General features: G+C 50.7%; 1 protein-coding gene across 2 annotated transcripts in view; it reads left to right on the forward strand.

The window, feature by feature from the left end:
* LOC141998456 (butyrophilin subfamily 1 member A1-like) overlaps nt 1-16,785 on the forward strand; it is a 321,911-nt gene that overhangs the window by 26,447 nt on the left and 278,679 nt on the right. Inside the window, exons 6-9 of one of the 2 annotated variants that reach the window (XM_074971306.1) lie at nt 953-973; nt 1,081-1,107; nt 1,254-1,280; nt 11,789-12,348. The exons of the other annotated variant lie outside the window; for it this stretch is intronic. Coding sequence (XP_074827407.1) covers nt 953-973; nt 1,081-1,107; nt 1,254-1,280; nt 11,789-12,348 — 635 coding nt within the window. Of the gene's footprint in view, nt 1-952; nt 974-1,080; nt 1,108-1,253; nt 1,281-11,788; nt 12,349-16,785 lie in introns of those variants that run through there. 2 annotated transcript variants of the gene reach the window in all.

Consider the following 16,785-nt stretch of genomic DNA (forward strand, 5'->3'; position numbering starts at 1 on the left):
CCTTCTCTTACATATCCAGGTCTGGTTTTTTTCTGCTTCTCCTGAACTGAAACCTTTCCTATTTTCCTTCGTTCCTCCTTCTCATCCCCTACTTTCATTCTCCTGCTCTGCTTTGATTCATCCACTAGCTCACCTTCTCTAACAGCTTTTTCCAACTGCCCCTTCAGGTGAATGGTGAATTGTGAGCCCCGTGCCCCGAGCTCAAGCTGCCCTCTCGCAGGCCGTCTCTCTCCCCAGGACAGCATTCTGTGCTGCGGCATCGCAACTGCAGCAGGTGCTAGTGCCAGGGTGAGGGTTACTACACCATGACACTGTCAGCTGGTTCTCTTTTATTCAGTGCAGCCAAATAATTCAAGCAAGGCATGGTTTTCCTTTGCAGAAGCCATGCTAGGACATCCCTGTCAAGTCACAATTGTCTGTTTTATAATTCTATTTTTAATTTTGGTTTCAATCAACTTAATCAAACGGAGAGCCTCTTTTAAACATAGCTCCAACAGTTACTGCCCCCAGAGCAGTAGCTGATTTTACTGAGATTGTATATTTTTGCTCACAGCTCAGCCCCTCCACTCTGTATGTCCTTCAGGATTAGTAGATGGAACCATTTGGGTCAGGAGACTTACTGTTCTGTAATTTATCAGTGTTTTTAGCATCTTTCTTTTGCCCTTCAGTCTGTGACAAAATTTCATCTTCATTACCTGAAAAGTGTAGGCATCCTCCATCAGCCTCTGTGGTGAAGATTGAGCAGAGAGATCATTTCATTTCTCTGAAATGTCCTTATCCTCCTTCACTGTTCCCTTTATGCATTCTTTCTGGAACTGAGTAGGCTGTGTAAGCAGCTTCCGTTCTGAGTCAAAAGATTTTAATTTGTTTACTCTTTGCTATGGGATCTTATTGAATAGCCTCTTTTTCCTTTTATCATATGTTTACTCATTTCTCTTTACTTTACTTTTAGAGACACTGCAGGGTGAACTCCGTAAGTTCTCTTTTATTCCTAATATAAACCTTGGTACAAAATTGTCTCCTATTCAGAGTTTCAGTTTTCAGGGGAGGTCTCATCTCTCTTCCTGTGTTTGGTTTCAGAGTGGAGAAGAGACGTACTAAATGCAGGTAAATAAATATGCATTTCCCTAATTAACAGTTATCATGTAGATAATATATGTTTCTCTTATTCTAAACGTTGTTAGAGATTGTTTTCTATTCAGCAAGTCTGTGTTCAGGGGAGTTCTCATCTCTCTCTATTTGCTTGATTTCAGGTTGGGAGAAAGCCCGACAATATGCAGGTAACTGTGCTGTAAACTCCGCTGAAATGTGATCTGTCAAAACCCCACCAGCCCCTGAGAGCTCTCTGCTCCTTTTCTTTGGAAAAGTGCTGAATAACGAGAGACTATTTCCCCTCGGCTTCACCTTCCCAGTATGGTATCTGGGTCGTGCCTGGTAGACATTATCTCACCTAACCTTAATAGGCATTAAACTGCTCAAATCTCCCCTCCCAACAGCAGGGTTTTCATGCTCATACAAGTCTTTAACCTGCAATTTCCTTCTACAGTACTATGAAGGGCTAAGAGCTGTTCAGTGTCTCCATGGATTTGGGGTGAGGAAGGTCCTGTCCCCAGTGCAGAGGCAGATGTTCTTATAAGCAGATTGTGAACTCACTGACACAAGTAAAACAAACTGTGCCCACAGAGCAGCTTTCCTGTCTCACCGCTGTGGCTGAGCTGTGTTTTACATTCACACCCAGCCTGCTGCCTGACCTCTGTGTGCCCTGGTGCATGCTGGGAGAGACTGGGCAGCTCCAGCAGAGGTTAGCGAGCCCAGGGGACATGTGCACACATTGCAGCACCACTGGCCCAGATGTCCATGCACTCCGGGGTATCCTACCACACAGAGCTGGGAGGGAGGGGGGCGCTCTGGCCAGTTACATGGGAACGGTTTGGGGGTCTGGTCCACAGAGCACAGTAACAGCCTGCTGAGCCGGGTACAGGCAGCCAGCCACTTGCCAGCCCAGCCCCCGGTGGGGATGCCAAGCGGCCATGGTCACTAACTCTTAACTCCACTGTGGGCCGAATCCCTTACTTATAGCTCCCAGGGGCAGGCCCCATGCCCTGTCCAGTAACAGCTGTAACATGTGCAGGACCCTGCTTGGGGCACTGGGGGGTGTCACCAAGTGTGAACATCGCTGTTAACGCACTGAATGGCTCAGAGGTCGGAATGGACCAGCTGGCTGAGGAGGACAGTGAGGGCAGCTGGGGTCTTTCACTCCTCAGTCACCGATCTCAGCCCAGGCTCAGGGTCCGGTTCCCAGTGGACAGGAGCTCACGTTGTAACTCACATTAACAGCAGCCTCACCAGCCATCTCCGCAGGGAGGCCAAGGCCTGGACAGGCTGCAGAGACAATTTCTTCCCAAGGAGAAATTCCAGCAGGTGTCAGGGCTGAGCCATGTTGGCAGGACAGTGGGGGGCTCATACAGCCGCTGTGTCGTCTTCGTACCCTCGATACCCATAGCTCCAGCAGCCGGGGTGTAACCCCATTTGTACCCCAAGCACTGAACTCACTGACACTGCCCCAAGGCCCCCTCTCCTCCTGGACTGAGAGGGGGGTGAGTACCAGCCCCGGCCCCTCATCCCAGGGGCACATCTGTGCATTTGCCAGGTGCAAAGAGCTCTCCAGGTGGAGACACTCTCACACTGACTCAGGAATCAGTGCTGGGAGGCCTCACTGCCCAGGAGGGGTGAAGGGAGGGACCCTGGGGGTGAAGGGAGGGGCCCTGGGGCTGCTGTTCCCCATTCCAGAAAGTGAGTGAAGGAGACGTGGACACAGACAATGTCCCTGCTTGCACTGTGAGGAGCAGACCCGGCTCCACCCGGGCTTCAGAGCCTGAGCTCCAGCCTGAGTGTGAACATCTACCCGGCTATTTTTACCGCCACAGAGGGAGCCCCACAAGCCTGAATCTGTCGACCTGGCTCTGGGACTCGCTGCTGCAGGCTGTGTAGACAAACCCAAAGTGTCTCCAGAGTCTGGGTGTGAAAGTTTCCTAAGTGTCTGACCCAGGGCCGGTTAATGAAAGCGAGGTGGATGGCCGAGGGAAGTAGTTACATGGAGACACCTGAGCCCCTGGGGCTCTGAGACAGTCCCTGTGACCATTATTTGCTCTGGGAGACACCCAGGTGCAGCGGTAGAGGGTCTGTGCCACTGGCAGCGTCCATGGGACAAATCGCTCTGGGCAGAGTTCAGGAGCCGAGTCTCCATTTTCACCCTGATTTTGGGGGGTGAGATTAGGAGTCCAGGGGGAATTTTTCAGTCAAATTTAACGGCAGTTCTGGAGTGTTTCATAGCTGATGTCTTGAGTCTGGCCTGCCCGTACCTGTGCGTTTCTGGGGATGTTGACAGTCACTCACTGCGAGTCACTGGGATTTGGGCTCCTAAATGGTTCTGACAGATTTGAAGTGGAGCTGGGTGAAATGTTTTGGGTTGGCTGAATTCATGTTGAGTTTGCTGAAGTTTCAATGAACAGAAGAAGGTGCCACCACTTCCCTTCTAGCCTTGAGCCCAGTGGTTGGGCCTTTAGCTGGGAGCCCCAAGTTCAATCCCCCCCCATGTGATGTGGGACAGGAATTGGAATGTGGGCCTCCCCCCCCTCAGGTGAGGGCTGGAACCGCTGGGCTCCAGGTGTCTGAGGTGGGGCTCCCTCAATCTATCCTGCTAAAGATGCCCCCTGTGTATAAACAATGCCTTGGGCACTGGGCCAGAGTGTGGAAGTGAGAATGACTCTGCAGCCCAGTGGGTTGGGCCCCACCTGGGAGCCCAGAGTCCAGCTCCCCTGCTCCAGTGACCCTGTAATTACTGATCCATAACCCCAGTGACGGGAAGGGTTACGGGAGGGGACACACCAGTGTCTCAGGTCGTGTCTGTCAAGGTTTTCACTCACCAATGAAATTGCCCTGGTGCAAGCCCAAGCTGCGAGGCACCCAGTGCAGCTTATCCCAGATGGATGGGGCAGTAAGTTGGAAAATGCCCCCTCCCCTCCCCTCCCGACTGTCCCGGCCTCATGAGCAACAGCCCAATAAGTACGCATTTACCTCACCCCAGAATCCCCCACTACACTGCCCCCTCATAGTGAGCCCAGCCCAGACGCACTGCCCATGCGCTGGGGGAGCGGCTGAGCTGGGTAAGGGGAGGGGCTGCCTGTGGGGTTTGTCTGGCCGGAAGGTGGTGCCCCTGGGGCCAGCATGGAGAGTGCCGGCTGCACCCCCTGGGACAGGGCTGCCTGGATAGTGTGTGTGGGGATGGCATATACCTGATCTTAGTGACAAACCAACCACACATAGAATCAGACTATTAGGGTTGGAAGAGACTTCGGTAGGTCATCTAGTCCAATCCTCTGCTCAAAGCAGGACCAACACCAACTAAATCATCAAAGCCAGGGCTTTGTCAAGCCTGACCTTAAAAACCTCTAAGGATGGAGATTCCACCACCTCCCTAGGTAACCCATTCCAGTGCTTCACCACCCTCTTAGTGAAATAGTGTTTCCTAATATCCAACCTTGACCTCCCCTACTGCAACTTGAGACCATTGCTTCTTGCTCTGTCATCTGCCACCACTGAGAACAACCGAGCTCCATCCTCTTTGGAATCCCCCATCAGGTAGTTGAAGTCTGCTATCAAATCCCCCCCTCACTCTTCTCTAGACTAAATAACTGCAGTTCCCCCAGCCGTTCCTCATAAGTCATGTGCCCCAGCCCCTTAATCATTTTCGTTGCCCTCCGCTGGACTCTTTGCAGTTTGTCCACATCCCTTCTGTAGTGGGGGGGGGACCAAAACTGGACGCAATACTTCAGGTGTGGCCTCATCAGTGCCGAATTGGGGGAATAATCACTTCCCTCTATCTGCTGGCAATGCTCCTACTAATACAGCCCAATATGCTGTTGGCCTTCTTGACAATGAGGGCACACTGCTGACTCATATCCAGTTTCTTGTCTACTGTAATCCCCAGGTCCTTTTCTTCAGAACTGCTGCTTAGCCAGTCAGTCCCCAGTCTGTAGCAGTGCGTGGGATTCTTCCTTCCTAAGTGCAGGACTCTGCACTTGTCCTTGTTGAAACTCATCAGATTTCTTTTGGCCCAATCCTCCAATTTGTCTAGGTCACTCTGGACCTCATACCTACCCTCCAGTGAATCTACTTCTCCCCCAAGCTTAGTGTCATCTGCGAACTTGCTGAGGGTGCAGTTCATCCCATCATCCAGATCATTAATAAAGATGCTGAACAAAACCAGCCCCAGGACCAACCCCTGGGGCACTCCGCTTGATACCGGCTGCCAACTAGACATGGAGTCGTTGATCACTACCCACTGAGCCGGACAATCTAGCCAACTTTCTATCCACCTTATAGTCCATTCATCCAATCCATACTTTTTTAACTTGCTGGCAAGAAAACTGTTGGAGGCCATATGAAAAGCTATGCTAAAGTCAAGATATATCACATCCACCACTTTTCCCATATCCACAGAGCCAGTTATGTCATCATAGAAGGCAATCAGGTTGGTCAGGCATGACTTGCCCTTGGTGAATCCATGTTGACTGTTCCTGATCACCTTCCTCTCCTCCAAGTGCTTCAAAATGGAATCCTTGAGGACCTGCTCCATGATTTTGCCGGGGACTGAAGTGAGGCTGACCAGTCTGTAGTTCTCTGGGTTTTCTTCCTTTCCTCTTTTAAATATGGGCACTATATTTACCTTTTTCCAATCATCCAGGACCTCCCCCGATCGCCACGAATTTTCAAAGATGATGGCCAATGGCTCTGCAATCACATCAGACAACTCCCTCAGCACCCTTGGATGCATTAGATCTGGACCCATGGACTACTGCACGTCCAGCTTTTCTAAATAGTCCTTAATCAGTTCTTTCACCACTGAGGGCTGCTCACCTACTCCCCATGCTGTGTTGCCCAGTGCAGTAGTCTGGGAGCTGACCTTGTCTGTGAAGACCAAGGCAAAAAAAGCATTGAGTACTTCAGCTTCTTCCACATCCTCTGTCACTATGTTGCCTCCCCCATTCATTAAGGGTCCCATGCTTTCCCTGACTTTCTTCTTGTAGCTAACATACCTGTAGAAACCCTTCTTGTTACCCATCACATTCATTGCTAGCTGCAACTCCAATTGTGCCTTGGCCTTCCAGATTACACCCCTGCATGCTCTAGCAATATTTTTATACTCCTCCCTAGTCATCTGCCCAAATTTCCACTTCTTGTAAGCTTTCTTTTTGAGTTTAAGCTCACCGAAGATTTCACTTTTAAGCCAAGCTGGTCGCCTGCCATATTTGCTATTCTTTCTGCACTTCGGGATAGTTTTTATCCTGTGCCCTCAATAAGGCTTCTTTAAAATACAGCCAGCTCTCCTGGACTTCTTGCCCCCTCATATTAGCTTCCCAGGGGATCCTGCCCATTAGTTCCCTAAGGGAATCAAAGTCTGCTTTTCTGAAGTCTAGGGTCCGTATTTTGCTACTCTCCTTTCTTCCTTTTGTCAGGATCCTGAACTCAACCATCTCATGGTCACTGCTGCCTAGGTTGCCACCCACTTATACTTCCCCTACCAATTCTTCCCTGTTTGTAAGCAGCAGGTCAAGAGGAGCATGGCCCCTAGTCGGTTCCTCCAGCACTTGTACCAGGACGTTGTCCCCAAGACTCTTCAAAAACTTCCTGAATTGTCTGTGCATTGCTGTATTGCTCTCCCAGCAGATGTCAGGGTGATTGAAGTCCCCCATTAGTACCAGGGCCTGTGATCTGGAAACTTCAGTTAGTTGTCCGAAGAAAGCCTTGTCTACCGCATCCTTCTGGTCCCGTGGTCTGTAGCACACACCCACCACGACATCACCTTTGTTGCTCTCGCCTCTAAACTTAACCCAAAGACTCTCAACAGGCTTTTCTCCAGTTTCATACTGGAGCTCTGAGCAATCATACCACTCTCTTTTATAAACAGTGCAATTCCTCCACCTTTTCTCCCATACCTGTCCTTCCTGAACAGTTTATACCCATCCATGACAGTGCTCCAGTCATGTGAACTGCCCCACCAAGTGTCTGTTATTCCAATCACATCATAGTTCCTTGATTGTGCCAGGACTTCCAATTCTTCCTGCTTGTTTCCCAGGCTTTTTGCGCTCATGTACATGCACCTAAGATAACTAGCTGATTGCCCTGCTTTCTCAGTATGAATCAGGAGGCTTCCCGTCTTGTACCCTTCTCCTTGTGTTTCCTCCCGGTAGCTCACTCCCCCACTTACCTCTGGGCTTAGGTGTCTCACTCGGTTAGCTAGCCTGCCTGTGAAGATGCTCTTCCCTTTCTTTGTTGGGTGGATCCCATCTCTTCCTAGCCATCCTCCTTCCTGGAAGAACATCCCATGATCGAAGAATCCAAAGTCCTCACTCCGACACCACCTGCGTAACCACGCATTCACCTCCACAATTCGACAGTCCCTACCTAGGCCTTTTCATTTAACAGGGAGGATGGACGAGAACATGACTTGCTCCTCAGTCTCCTTTAGCCTTCTTCCCAGAGCCACATAGTCTGCAGTGATCCGCTCAAGGTCATTCTTGGCAGTACCATTGGTGCCCATCAATGATACTGCCTGGAGAAGTAGGAAGAGGTAGCAGTCCGAGGTCTTGATCAGTCTCAGCAAACACTCCGTCACATCCTGGATTCTCCTCACGCCCCTCTGCCCCATCACCCATGACATGGCCCAAAAGCAATAGAGATTCCCTGGGACCTGCCTCTCCCTCACCCCCCTCTGGCTCCTGCCTCTCCCTTACTCTTCCCTCACCCCTGTGCCCACCTGGCCCCTGCCTCTATCCTCACCTCTCCCCCTTGTGCCTTCCCTTCTTCTCACCCCCTTTCTGCTCCCCTGGGTCCCTCTGCCCCTGCCTTGCCTCCCTGGCTCATGCCCCTGCCCTCCACCCACCTCTGCCCCACTGGATCCCCCCCTTTGCCCCCTGCTCTCCTGGCACCTGCCCCTCTTGCCCAAACATCTTATGCACCCTGGAGCCCACCCATCACTACACACCCCTTCTAACACTTGGTATCCACCTCTCCCCTTTCCCCCTCTGCTGCCATGTCTGCCCCCCAGAGCCTGACACTGCACTCACCCCCTCTACCCCCTGATGCCCTCCCACCCCTCACCCTCCTCTGCTGTCCTGGTTCCCACCCTTCTCACTCCCCTCACCCCACCTGGCACCAGCCCCTCTCCCCAATCTCGGCCCCCTGTACCCATCCCTCCTCTATCCCCACTCTGACCTTCTGGCTCCTGCCCCCTCCCCAATCCCCTCTCCTAACGCTTCCCTCTACCCACCTGCCCTGCCTCTCGCTCCTTGCCCCTCTCTGCCCCCTGGTGCCTGTCCCTCTTTCGTCTGCCCTCCCTGTGTCTGCACTTCTGCTCAACCCCCTCAATCCCCCTGGTACCTGCCCTTTCCTTTACCCCCCCCCCCGCATCCTCCTGGTGCCTATCCCTTCCCTCACTCCCCCTGGCGCCCAACACCTCCCTCTCCACTCGCCCCCCTTCTCCTCAATGCCTACCCTCTCTGCCCCACTGACCATGCTCTCCTCAAGCCCCTCTGCTCCCATCACACATGACTTACCCCACCCCTTGCCTTCCTTGTGCCCCCCCCCAGCACACACTCCTTCCCACCCCCCTTTTGTCTGCCCCTTCCTTTTCTCCCTTCTGTCTCCTGGCACCTGCCCCCCCCCAACCCTCTGGCACCCACCTCTTCCCTTGCCCCCCTCTGCCCCCAATGCCTGCCCCTCTTCTTTGCCCTTGTTCTCCCTGGCACCTGCCCCATTCCATGCTGCAATTGCTGCCTGCCCATCTGCTCTCCCTCCTCTGTCCCCTGGCTTTCACCCCTCTCCTTGTGCCCCTCTAGCCCCCTGACACCCACCCCTTCCCAGGCCCTCCCACCCACTGATGACCACACCTCATCCCCACCCCATATGTTCCTGGTGCCTTCCCCATCACATGCCCCACCACTGTCCCCCACTCATTTGTCTCTCCCGCACTCTGCCACCCGGTGCCTGCCCCTTCCTTCTCCTGCCCTGGCCCCCACCTCTCCCCTAGGCACAAGCCACTTCCCTCATCCCCCCCACTCCCTAGGGCCTGCCCCTTCCCTCACACACCCCCACTGCCACCTTCCCTTTAGTTTTCCCCCATGCCCTTCCCCTCATCCTCTGCATCCCTGAAACCTGCACCCCTCACCCCCATCTAATCCCCTCATGTCAGCCCCTCTGTTCACTCCTCTTCTGCCCCCCTGAGACCCATCTCTGCCATTGCTCCCATCTGCCTCCCTGGTGCCCACCCTTTCCTATGCCCCCTCTGCCTGCCTGGCGCAAGTCCCTTCCCTCGCCCCCCTTTGGGCCTCCTGGTATCTGCCTTTCCCCTCACCCTACCTCTGTCCCACTTGTGCCCACCCCTCCCTTCACCCTCTCCTAACCTCTGGTTCCCACCCCTCCCCTCATGTTCCCTCGTCCCCCCTGGTGCCCACATCTCCACACCCCTCTGCCCCCCTAGGGCCCACTCTTCTCCACACTCCTCTCTCTGTCCCCCTGTGCTCACCTGTTCCCTTGCCCCCACTCTGTCCCCTGGTGTCCACCCCCTCCTCTCTCCCCTCCTTCCATCTGCCCCTCTGCTTAATCCGCCCCCCTATCCCTCCTGGTGACTACTCCTTCTCTCCCCAGCTCTGTCCTCCTGGCAACCACCCTTCATACCCCTCTCCCCCTTAATAACTGCCCTTTCCCTCACTGCCCTGTTGCCCCCTGGGGTCTCCCCCCACCCTCTGCCCCCCCATACCCCTCTGGCACCTGTCGTACCCTCACCCCTCTTATCCCCTTCTCACATGTGTCTCCTTTTCCCCTGGTGTCAGCCCCTCCTTCTACTACCCCTCTGCTTCCCTAGTGCCTGCCCCTCTGTTCACCCCTTGTGTCTCCTGGTGTAAGCCCCTTCCCTCCGTTCCCCAGTGCCCACCCCCTTTCCTGACCCCCCTTTGGACTCCTGGTGCCCACCTATCATCTTGTCTCTCTCTTTTCTTGGCCCCTCACTCATACTCTACACCCCTCGTACCTGCCCCTTGTCATCCCGCTTAGCCCCCCGCCAGTGCCTGCCCCTCCCATCACCCCATTCTGCCCCCTAGCACATGCTCCTCTCCTCCTCCTCCTCCCCCTTCCCCCAGAGGTACCTGCCTCTCCTCCTCTTGCTCTCCTCTGCCTACTGGTGACACTGTCTGTGCCCTAGCCAGCCCCTCTTCCCCCAGGCTCCTGTCTCGCTCTGTCCCCCTGGTGCCTGCCCATTCCCTCCCCCCCCCACACACATGGTCCTGACACCTGCCCCACTCTTCATCCTTCCACCCCCTGGCACCAGTCCCTCTCTTTGATTACCCCCCTGCCCTATTGGAGCTTTCCCCATTCCCTCACATCCCTCTGCCCCTGGTGTCCACCCCTTTCCTTGCTTCCCTGTGCCCCCTGAGGTCTGTCCCCTTCTTCCCTGTGCCCACCTCTCCCCTCAACCCCTGCAGCCCCCTGGAACCTGCCCTGCCCTTCACCCCCCTCCATTTCCCTGGTACCCACTCCTCCCCTCACCCCCCACATCTCCCTAGGGTCTGTCCCCTTCTTCTTCCCTGGTGCCTCCCCCACCCCCTGCAGCCCCATGGAACCTGCCTTCATCCCTCTCTGTCTTCGTGCCCATCCCTTCCCTTGTCACCCCATTGCCCTTGTGCCTGCCCCTCCCCTATGTCCCTCCCTCCACCCCCTCTGCTCCTGTCACCACCCCCTCCCCTTTCCTCTCCTAGCATCAGTCTGTCCCCTCCCCTGCCTCCACTGACACCTCACCCCATGCCCTCATTGTCTCCTCACAAGCAGACGGGCCCTGACTCCCCTCAGGCAACAACCCTGCACCCCGCCAGTGATTAACGGGGACAAAATGTTATGCTTATACGAAGCATATGGAATTTTGAAAAAGGGGATAAGGCAATATGCCAAGTTTGAGTACAGTTTAGGCATTAAAATCAGCATATGCATGCGCGCGCGCGCACACACACACACACACACACACAAAGTTTCTGCAGCTGGATTTTATAGTTACCAGTCCTTAGTGTTGCTCAGTCAGTTCCAGTGGCGAGCTGAAACTGCACATGAGGAAGGGGAGCTGGGCCTCTATCGAACACATTCGAAGCTGCAGTGTTGATGCAGAACGAACCCAAAGTCCCATGGCAATACATCCTTCTTTTATAGTAATAAGTTCCCATACAAGTCTATGGCACATCGGAGTTGTTAGTCAAGGTTGCTCCCAATCAGGTTGTTACTGTGAGTATCCACAGCTGTTTCTTATTTCATTCCTCTGGCTCCACACTTTATCTTGTTCTTGGGGCATATGCCTTTGCTTTAGGGTCATCAGTCTGCCATCCGGGTAATTCCTCTCAATTTCTCCACTCCCTTCCCACCAATCTGGCCCATCAGTACTGGTCACTGTTAGCATGCCATACATTCTTCACTCACACACAAAACCGTAAATAATTTCAAAAGCAAGACTTGCAGCCATAACACTTCTATTCTTCTAAAAACAATCAATAACACATAAAGCAAAGAATAAAACCAAAACAATTTCTTCTTACTAATTCAAGGCTAACAAAATAAGCAAAATGGAGGACAATTTACTCAAGAAAATTTCTCCCCATTTGGCTTTTGGCCTACAACAGGTTAATTTCCCTTCAATCCCAATGACCAGCCCCTGCCCCCGGCACTGACTCTGTGACTCTCTCCCCAGTGGATGTAACTCTGGATCCAGACACGGCTCATCCCAAACTCATCCTGTCTGACGATCGGAAACATGTGAAACGCGGAGACACACGCCAGGATCTGCCTGACAATCCTGAGAGATTTCATCATTGTTCCTGTGTCCTGGGAGCGGAAGGGTTCATGGGCGGGAGGTGTTACTGGGAGGTGGAGGTGGGAGACAAGACAAGATGGACTCTGGGGGTTTGTAGGGAATCTGTGAGCAGGAAGGGGAAGGTCACATACACACCTGAGGATGGATACTGGGCCGTGCGGCAGAGGGATGGGGAATACAAGGCCCTCCCCTTCCCTTGGATCCCCCTCCCCGTGAGTGTAAGGCCGAACCGGGTGGGGATTTTCCTGGACTATGACGCGGGCGAGGTCTCATTTTACAATGTGACTGACGGGTCCCATCTCTTCACTTTCACTGGCACCTTCTCCGGGATGCTCCGCCCTTTTTTCAATCCTGGTCTCAACGCTGGAGGTAAAAACGCAGCTCCCCTGATTATCTGCCCGGTCCCAGCTCAGGCCGGAGGGAATCTTGGTCCCTGACAGTGATACCAACAGCACAGACTGTCCCCTCCCAGTGCTGCTGCTCTCCCCAACCCCAGTAATAGAGGCCAGTTACTGCAGGGGACTGGACTTTTTGTGCTGACCGGATGCTGCCAGTTTCCCTTTTCAACTGGAGGTTCCAGTCGAAAACCGGACACCTGGCAACCCCTGTCCCTCTCCTTTAGCTGTCCCCTGCCCCAGGGGTAGCAGATGGTGGTGGATGGGGGTCATTCACTCCTGTCAGAATTTTCTACCCCTGTGAAATCTCAATGTAAAATATGAAAGAAAAAAGATTATTCTAATTTAGAAAATTTTATAATAAGGTGTAAATAAAAGAATATTTTCATTTACATTTCAAGGGGTATTTCAAAAGCAAGCATCTAAACATATTTTTAGAAATGGAATTATTTACATTTATTTTTTGATTCTTCCCTCAAATCTATATTGAAGTTTAACTTCTCTAAATAACGTCATTTGTATTTCAACTGTGGAATTTCAAGAAATCCAAAATATGTATCTGTCATAAATATAAAGGGGGAAGGGTAACAACTTTTATGTATAAAGAAAAGGAGTACTTGTGGCACCTTAGAGACTAACCAGTTTATTTGAGCATAAGCTTTCGTGAGCTGTAGCTCACGAAAGCTTATGCTCAAATAAATTGGTTAGTCTCTAAGGTGCCACAAGTACTCCTTTTCTTTTTGCAAATACAGACTAACACGGCTGTTACTCTGAAACTTTTATGTATGCAGTAATATAAAATCCCTCCTGGCCAGAGGTACAGAATCATTTACCTGTAGGGGGTTAAGAAGCTCAAATAACCTAGTTGCCACCTGACCAGAAGGACCAATGGGGAAAGAAGATATTTTCAAATCGGGGGGCGGAAGGTTTTGTTGTGCTCTTTGTTGGTTGTTCTCTCTCAGACAGAGAGGGACGAGGGCAAGAAAATCCGTCTCCTAAAGACATTCCTGAAGCGAGCCTCTAAGATTACAAAAATTGTAAGTAAAGCAAGGAAAGGCATTAGATTATCTTTTGTTTTAGCTTGTGAATTTTCCCTATGCTAAGAGGGAGTTTTATTCCTGTTTTTTGTAACTTTGAAGCTAAGCCTACAGGGGAATTCTCTGTGTTTTAAATCTTTTTATTTACCCTGTAAAGTTACCTTCCATCCTGATTTTGCAGGTGTGATTCTTTTACTTTGCTTTTTAAATAAAAATCTTCTTTTAAGAACCTGATTGATTTTCAGTGTCCTAAAAGCCCAGGAGTTTGGTCTGGGCTCACATTGTACCAACTGGTGAGGATATTATTCTCAAGCCTCCCCAGGAAAGGGGGTGAAGGGACTTGGGGGGATATTTTGGGGAAATAAGAACACGAAGTGGCCCTTTTCCTAAATCTTTGTCTAAATCACTTGGTGGTGGCAGCAATACAGTCCAAGGACAAGGAAAGGTATTTGTGCCTTGGGGAAGTTTAACCTAAGATGGTGGAATATAAGATTAGGGGATCTTTCATGCAGCTCCCCACATCTGTACCCCAGAGTTCAGAGTGGGAAGGGAACCCTGACTGTATCTTAACAAAATAAACTATTAAATTGTCAGACTGGGTTGTTCAGTTATAACGTACATGTTTCATAAACATCACAACTACACGCATGTGCAGCTGCGCTCGCTCTCTCTTCCTCTCTCTTTATTGTCTTGACTGGTTCTCTCTGGAAGGCAGGGCACATACACCCACCTCCTGCACCACACCTTTGAAAATTTTTAGGTAGAAAAAATGATAGAATTAATTAAGCAAATTATTTAAATTAACTCACACAAGATTATATAATGTTCTTTGAACTTGTCAGCATTAATTCATGTGATTTTTAACTTTCTAGCTACATATAATCAGTAATCAATATGTAATCAAAAGTATGCCCCTTGCTTTCTTTTTCTCACAGCAATTAACAAAACACGGTCCCCAACCTCAAATGCTATCTTCCCATAGATAGAAATCTCTTCTACAATCTCCATTTTTTTTAGTTCATTTTTCTTTAGAAGTATTCTTTTCAGGCAATGTACTGTCAGTATCCACTGTTGATTTCAGCGTATTGCCAGGCACTTCATGTTCTTGGTTATAAGGACACAACACATGTAGTTTGATACAGAAATAGAGAAGGGGTTGTATTCCTTTACTGAATCATCACAAATCAACTTAATTGTATTGAAGACCCTGGCACATAATGACACATAACATGAAATTTGGTGAAGCTTTATTGGGAAACCTTTCTTCTCGGCCACAAATCAGTCGAAAGGGTGATATTTTAGTTGTCTTGTGAGGTTTAGAGTACAAAGAAAAGAAAGTTGCTCCAGGAAATGCATCACAATTCCTCTAGGTTCTGTCCACCACCTTCTGGAATGCTCTGTAAAAATAGTGACCGATTGGTCTAATTCCTTGATATTAGCAATTGAACCTAATATCTTGAAGAGCTGGCTGAGCAGAGTATGAGGGGAGGCACATCACATGGCATTGCTAGGACTACTTTTTGTTTTAAACGTGATGCGTTATGAACATTTTCAATGTAATCAGAAGATTTATTCACAGTATGCCATTCATGGCAATGTGCCCTAAACGTACCTTGATTATTTGAAAATAAATACCCTAAAATTATCTTGTGATGGATTCATTTGTGGTTTTTATCCAGTCTGCTGGTGTCCAGGTGGTATGGGCTCCTGAAGCTAGGTGTTTTTCCTAGTTTTTAACACAGGGAAATTTTATCTAAGAATAGATAATTTCCCCCTAAAATTTCCTTCAGCGATATTTGCATTCTTTTCCCTATTTCTCACTGAATTATGTGTAATTACTGTGGTTTCTTATCCAATCTTATTGTGTTATTAAATGGGAAAATATGTTGGCAAATAAGTTAATATACAACATGGTTTTTTACTCTCTGACAAGACATAAAAATTGTGTTGTCACTCACAATTTGCAGCATGAAGTGTCATGAAGCGATTGCAGGCAATGTTCATTTTTAAATTTCTAACTATTAATGGGCTCCCCCATCAGTTTCTGCAACCCCTGGCTGGCAGACCTCTTTGTGAATTAAGCAGCCTGCAGTCTGCCAGGGAACCTCCACCAAATGTCTTTATTCCTTTTTATGGTGTATCACGACATAGCAGCAGTTACGAGGAGCCCCCTTCCTACTCCCTGGTTCAGACTTTTATACTGCTGCTTTCTTCTCAGCGCTGAGCTAGTGACCTCCTCAGGCTCCCTACAGGTGTAAGTGATCCCCTCTGTCCTTCCAAACCCAAACTACTCAGTCCCTCCTCCTTTAACTGCACCCGGTGCCCTGGGTGATCTCAGTGACTAGGGTGCTGGCTTCAAAAGGGCTCAGTTTGTAGCTGCTAACAGCCCCCGTCACACTGCCATGATTGTGTAATTGACCCTATAGTGAAAATGACACCAAATGTAAACTGTTACCTCGTTATTCAATTCAGAACCTAGATCTGCCAGTATCTGCTCTGGACAGCCATGTTGATAGATAATTTTACATGTCTTCTTCTCCACCTCATGTGCTATAATTGTGCTAAGTGGAAATTCTTCTACCTATTTTGAAAAATCATCTGTAGCTGTCAGTACATACTGGTATCGCTTCTGAGATACTGGATATCGCCCGATTAAATGTGCTCCCAGCAATTCCCAGGGTTTAACAACCTGTGTGCAAGAACACAGGCTAGAGTTATCGTTTGGATCTTTCCTATGACATTTTTATTATAATCCCATCTATAGGAAGCAAAGTAAATGTTATAATGTGGTTTCTGTAATAGTTGATGTGTCCACACAGTCAGAATCTAACTTTTGGTGTTTTTCAGAAGTAAATGAATACAGGCCAAACTTCTGCAACTGAGAACTTGCATAAATTCACCTTGCAGGGTTGGCGAGTTATATGGGCCCGTGGTGCTCGTGCTCCAGCAATATTCAGGGTCTGAGGGCCCGGGTCCACCAATGTTTGGGGCCGGGTCTGTGCCCCGGCCCCACCTGACACTCCTGCACACCTCCCCTGGAGCACCCCCGGCACCACCAGCCACTGTGCGCTGCGCTCTCTCACCAGCCGCTGCCGCTGCTGGCTACAACACAGGGACCGGCGCGGGCGGCAGGCTGAGGTGGCTGCTGCCCCTGCAGAGGGGGGAGAGGAGGAGGTGCACATGTGATGGCAGCCCCCCCGGCACCTACTGGGAGACAACGAGGAGGCTTCCTGGAGTCTGGACCTGAGCAGCTGGGGCGTGGGTCTGTGTTGGACTCGTGCCCCCGCCCGCAGTCACCTCTCCTGCCCCACGCTTGGCAAGGAGATGCCCCATCCCCCACCCCCAGTGATGCTATGGTGACAGGCAGCAGCAGGGGAGGAGGTGCACACGTGACAGCAGCCCCCCCACACCTTCTGTCACCCACCACAAGGGAGGCGAGGGG

The sequence above is a fragment of the Natator depressus genome, chromosome 14 (assembly GCF_965152275.1).
Source record: "Natator depressus isolate rNatDep1 chromosome 14, rNatDep2.hap1, whole genome shotgun sequence".
In the NCBI taxonomy this organism is placed as follows: domain Eukaryota; kingdom Metazoa; phylum Chordata; order Testudines; family Cheloniidae; genus Natator; species Natator depressus.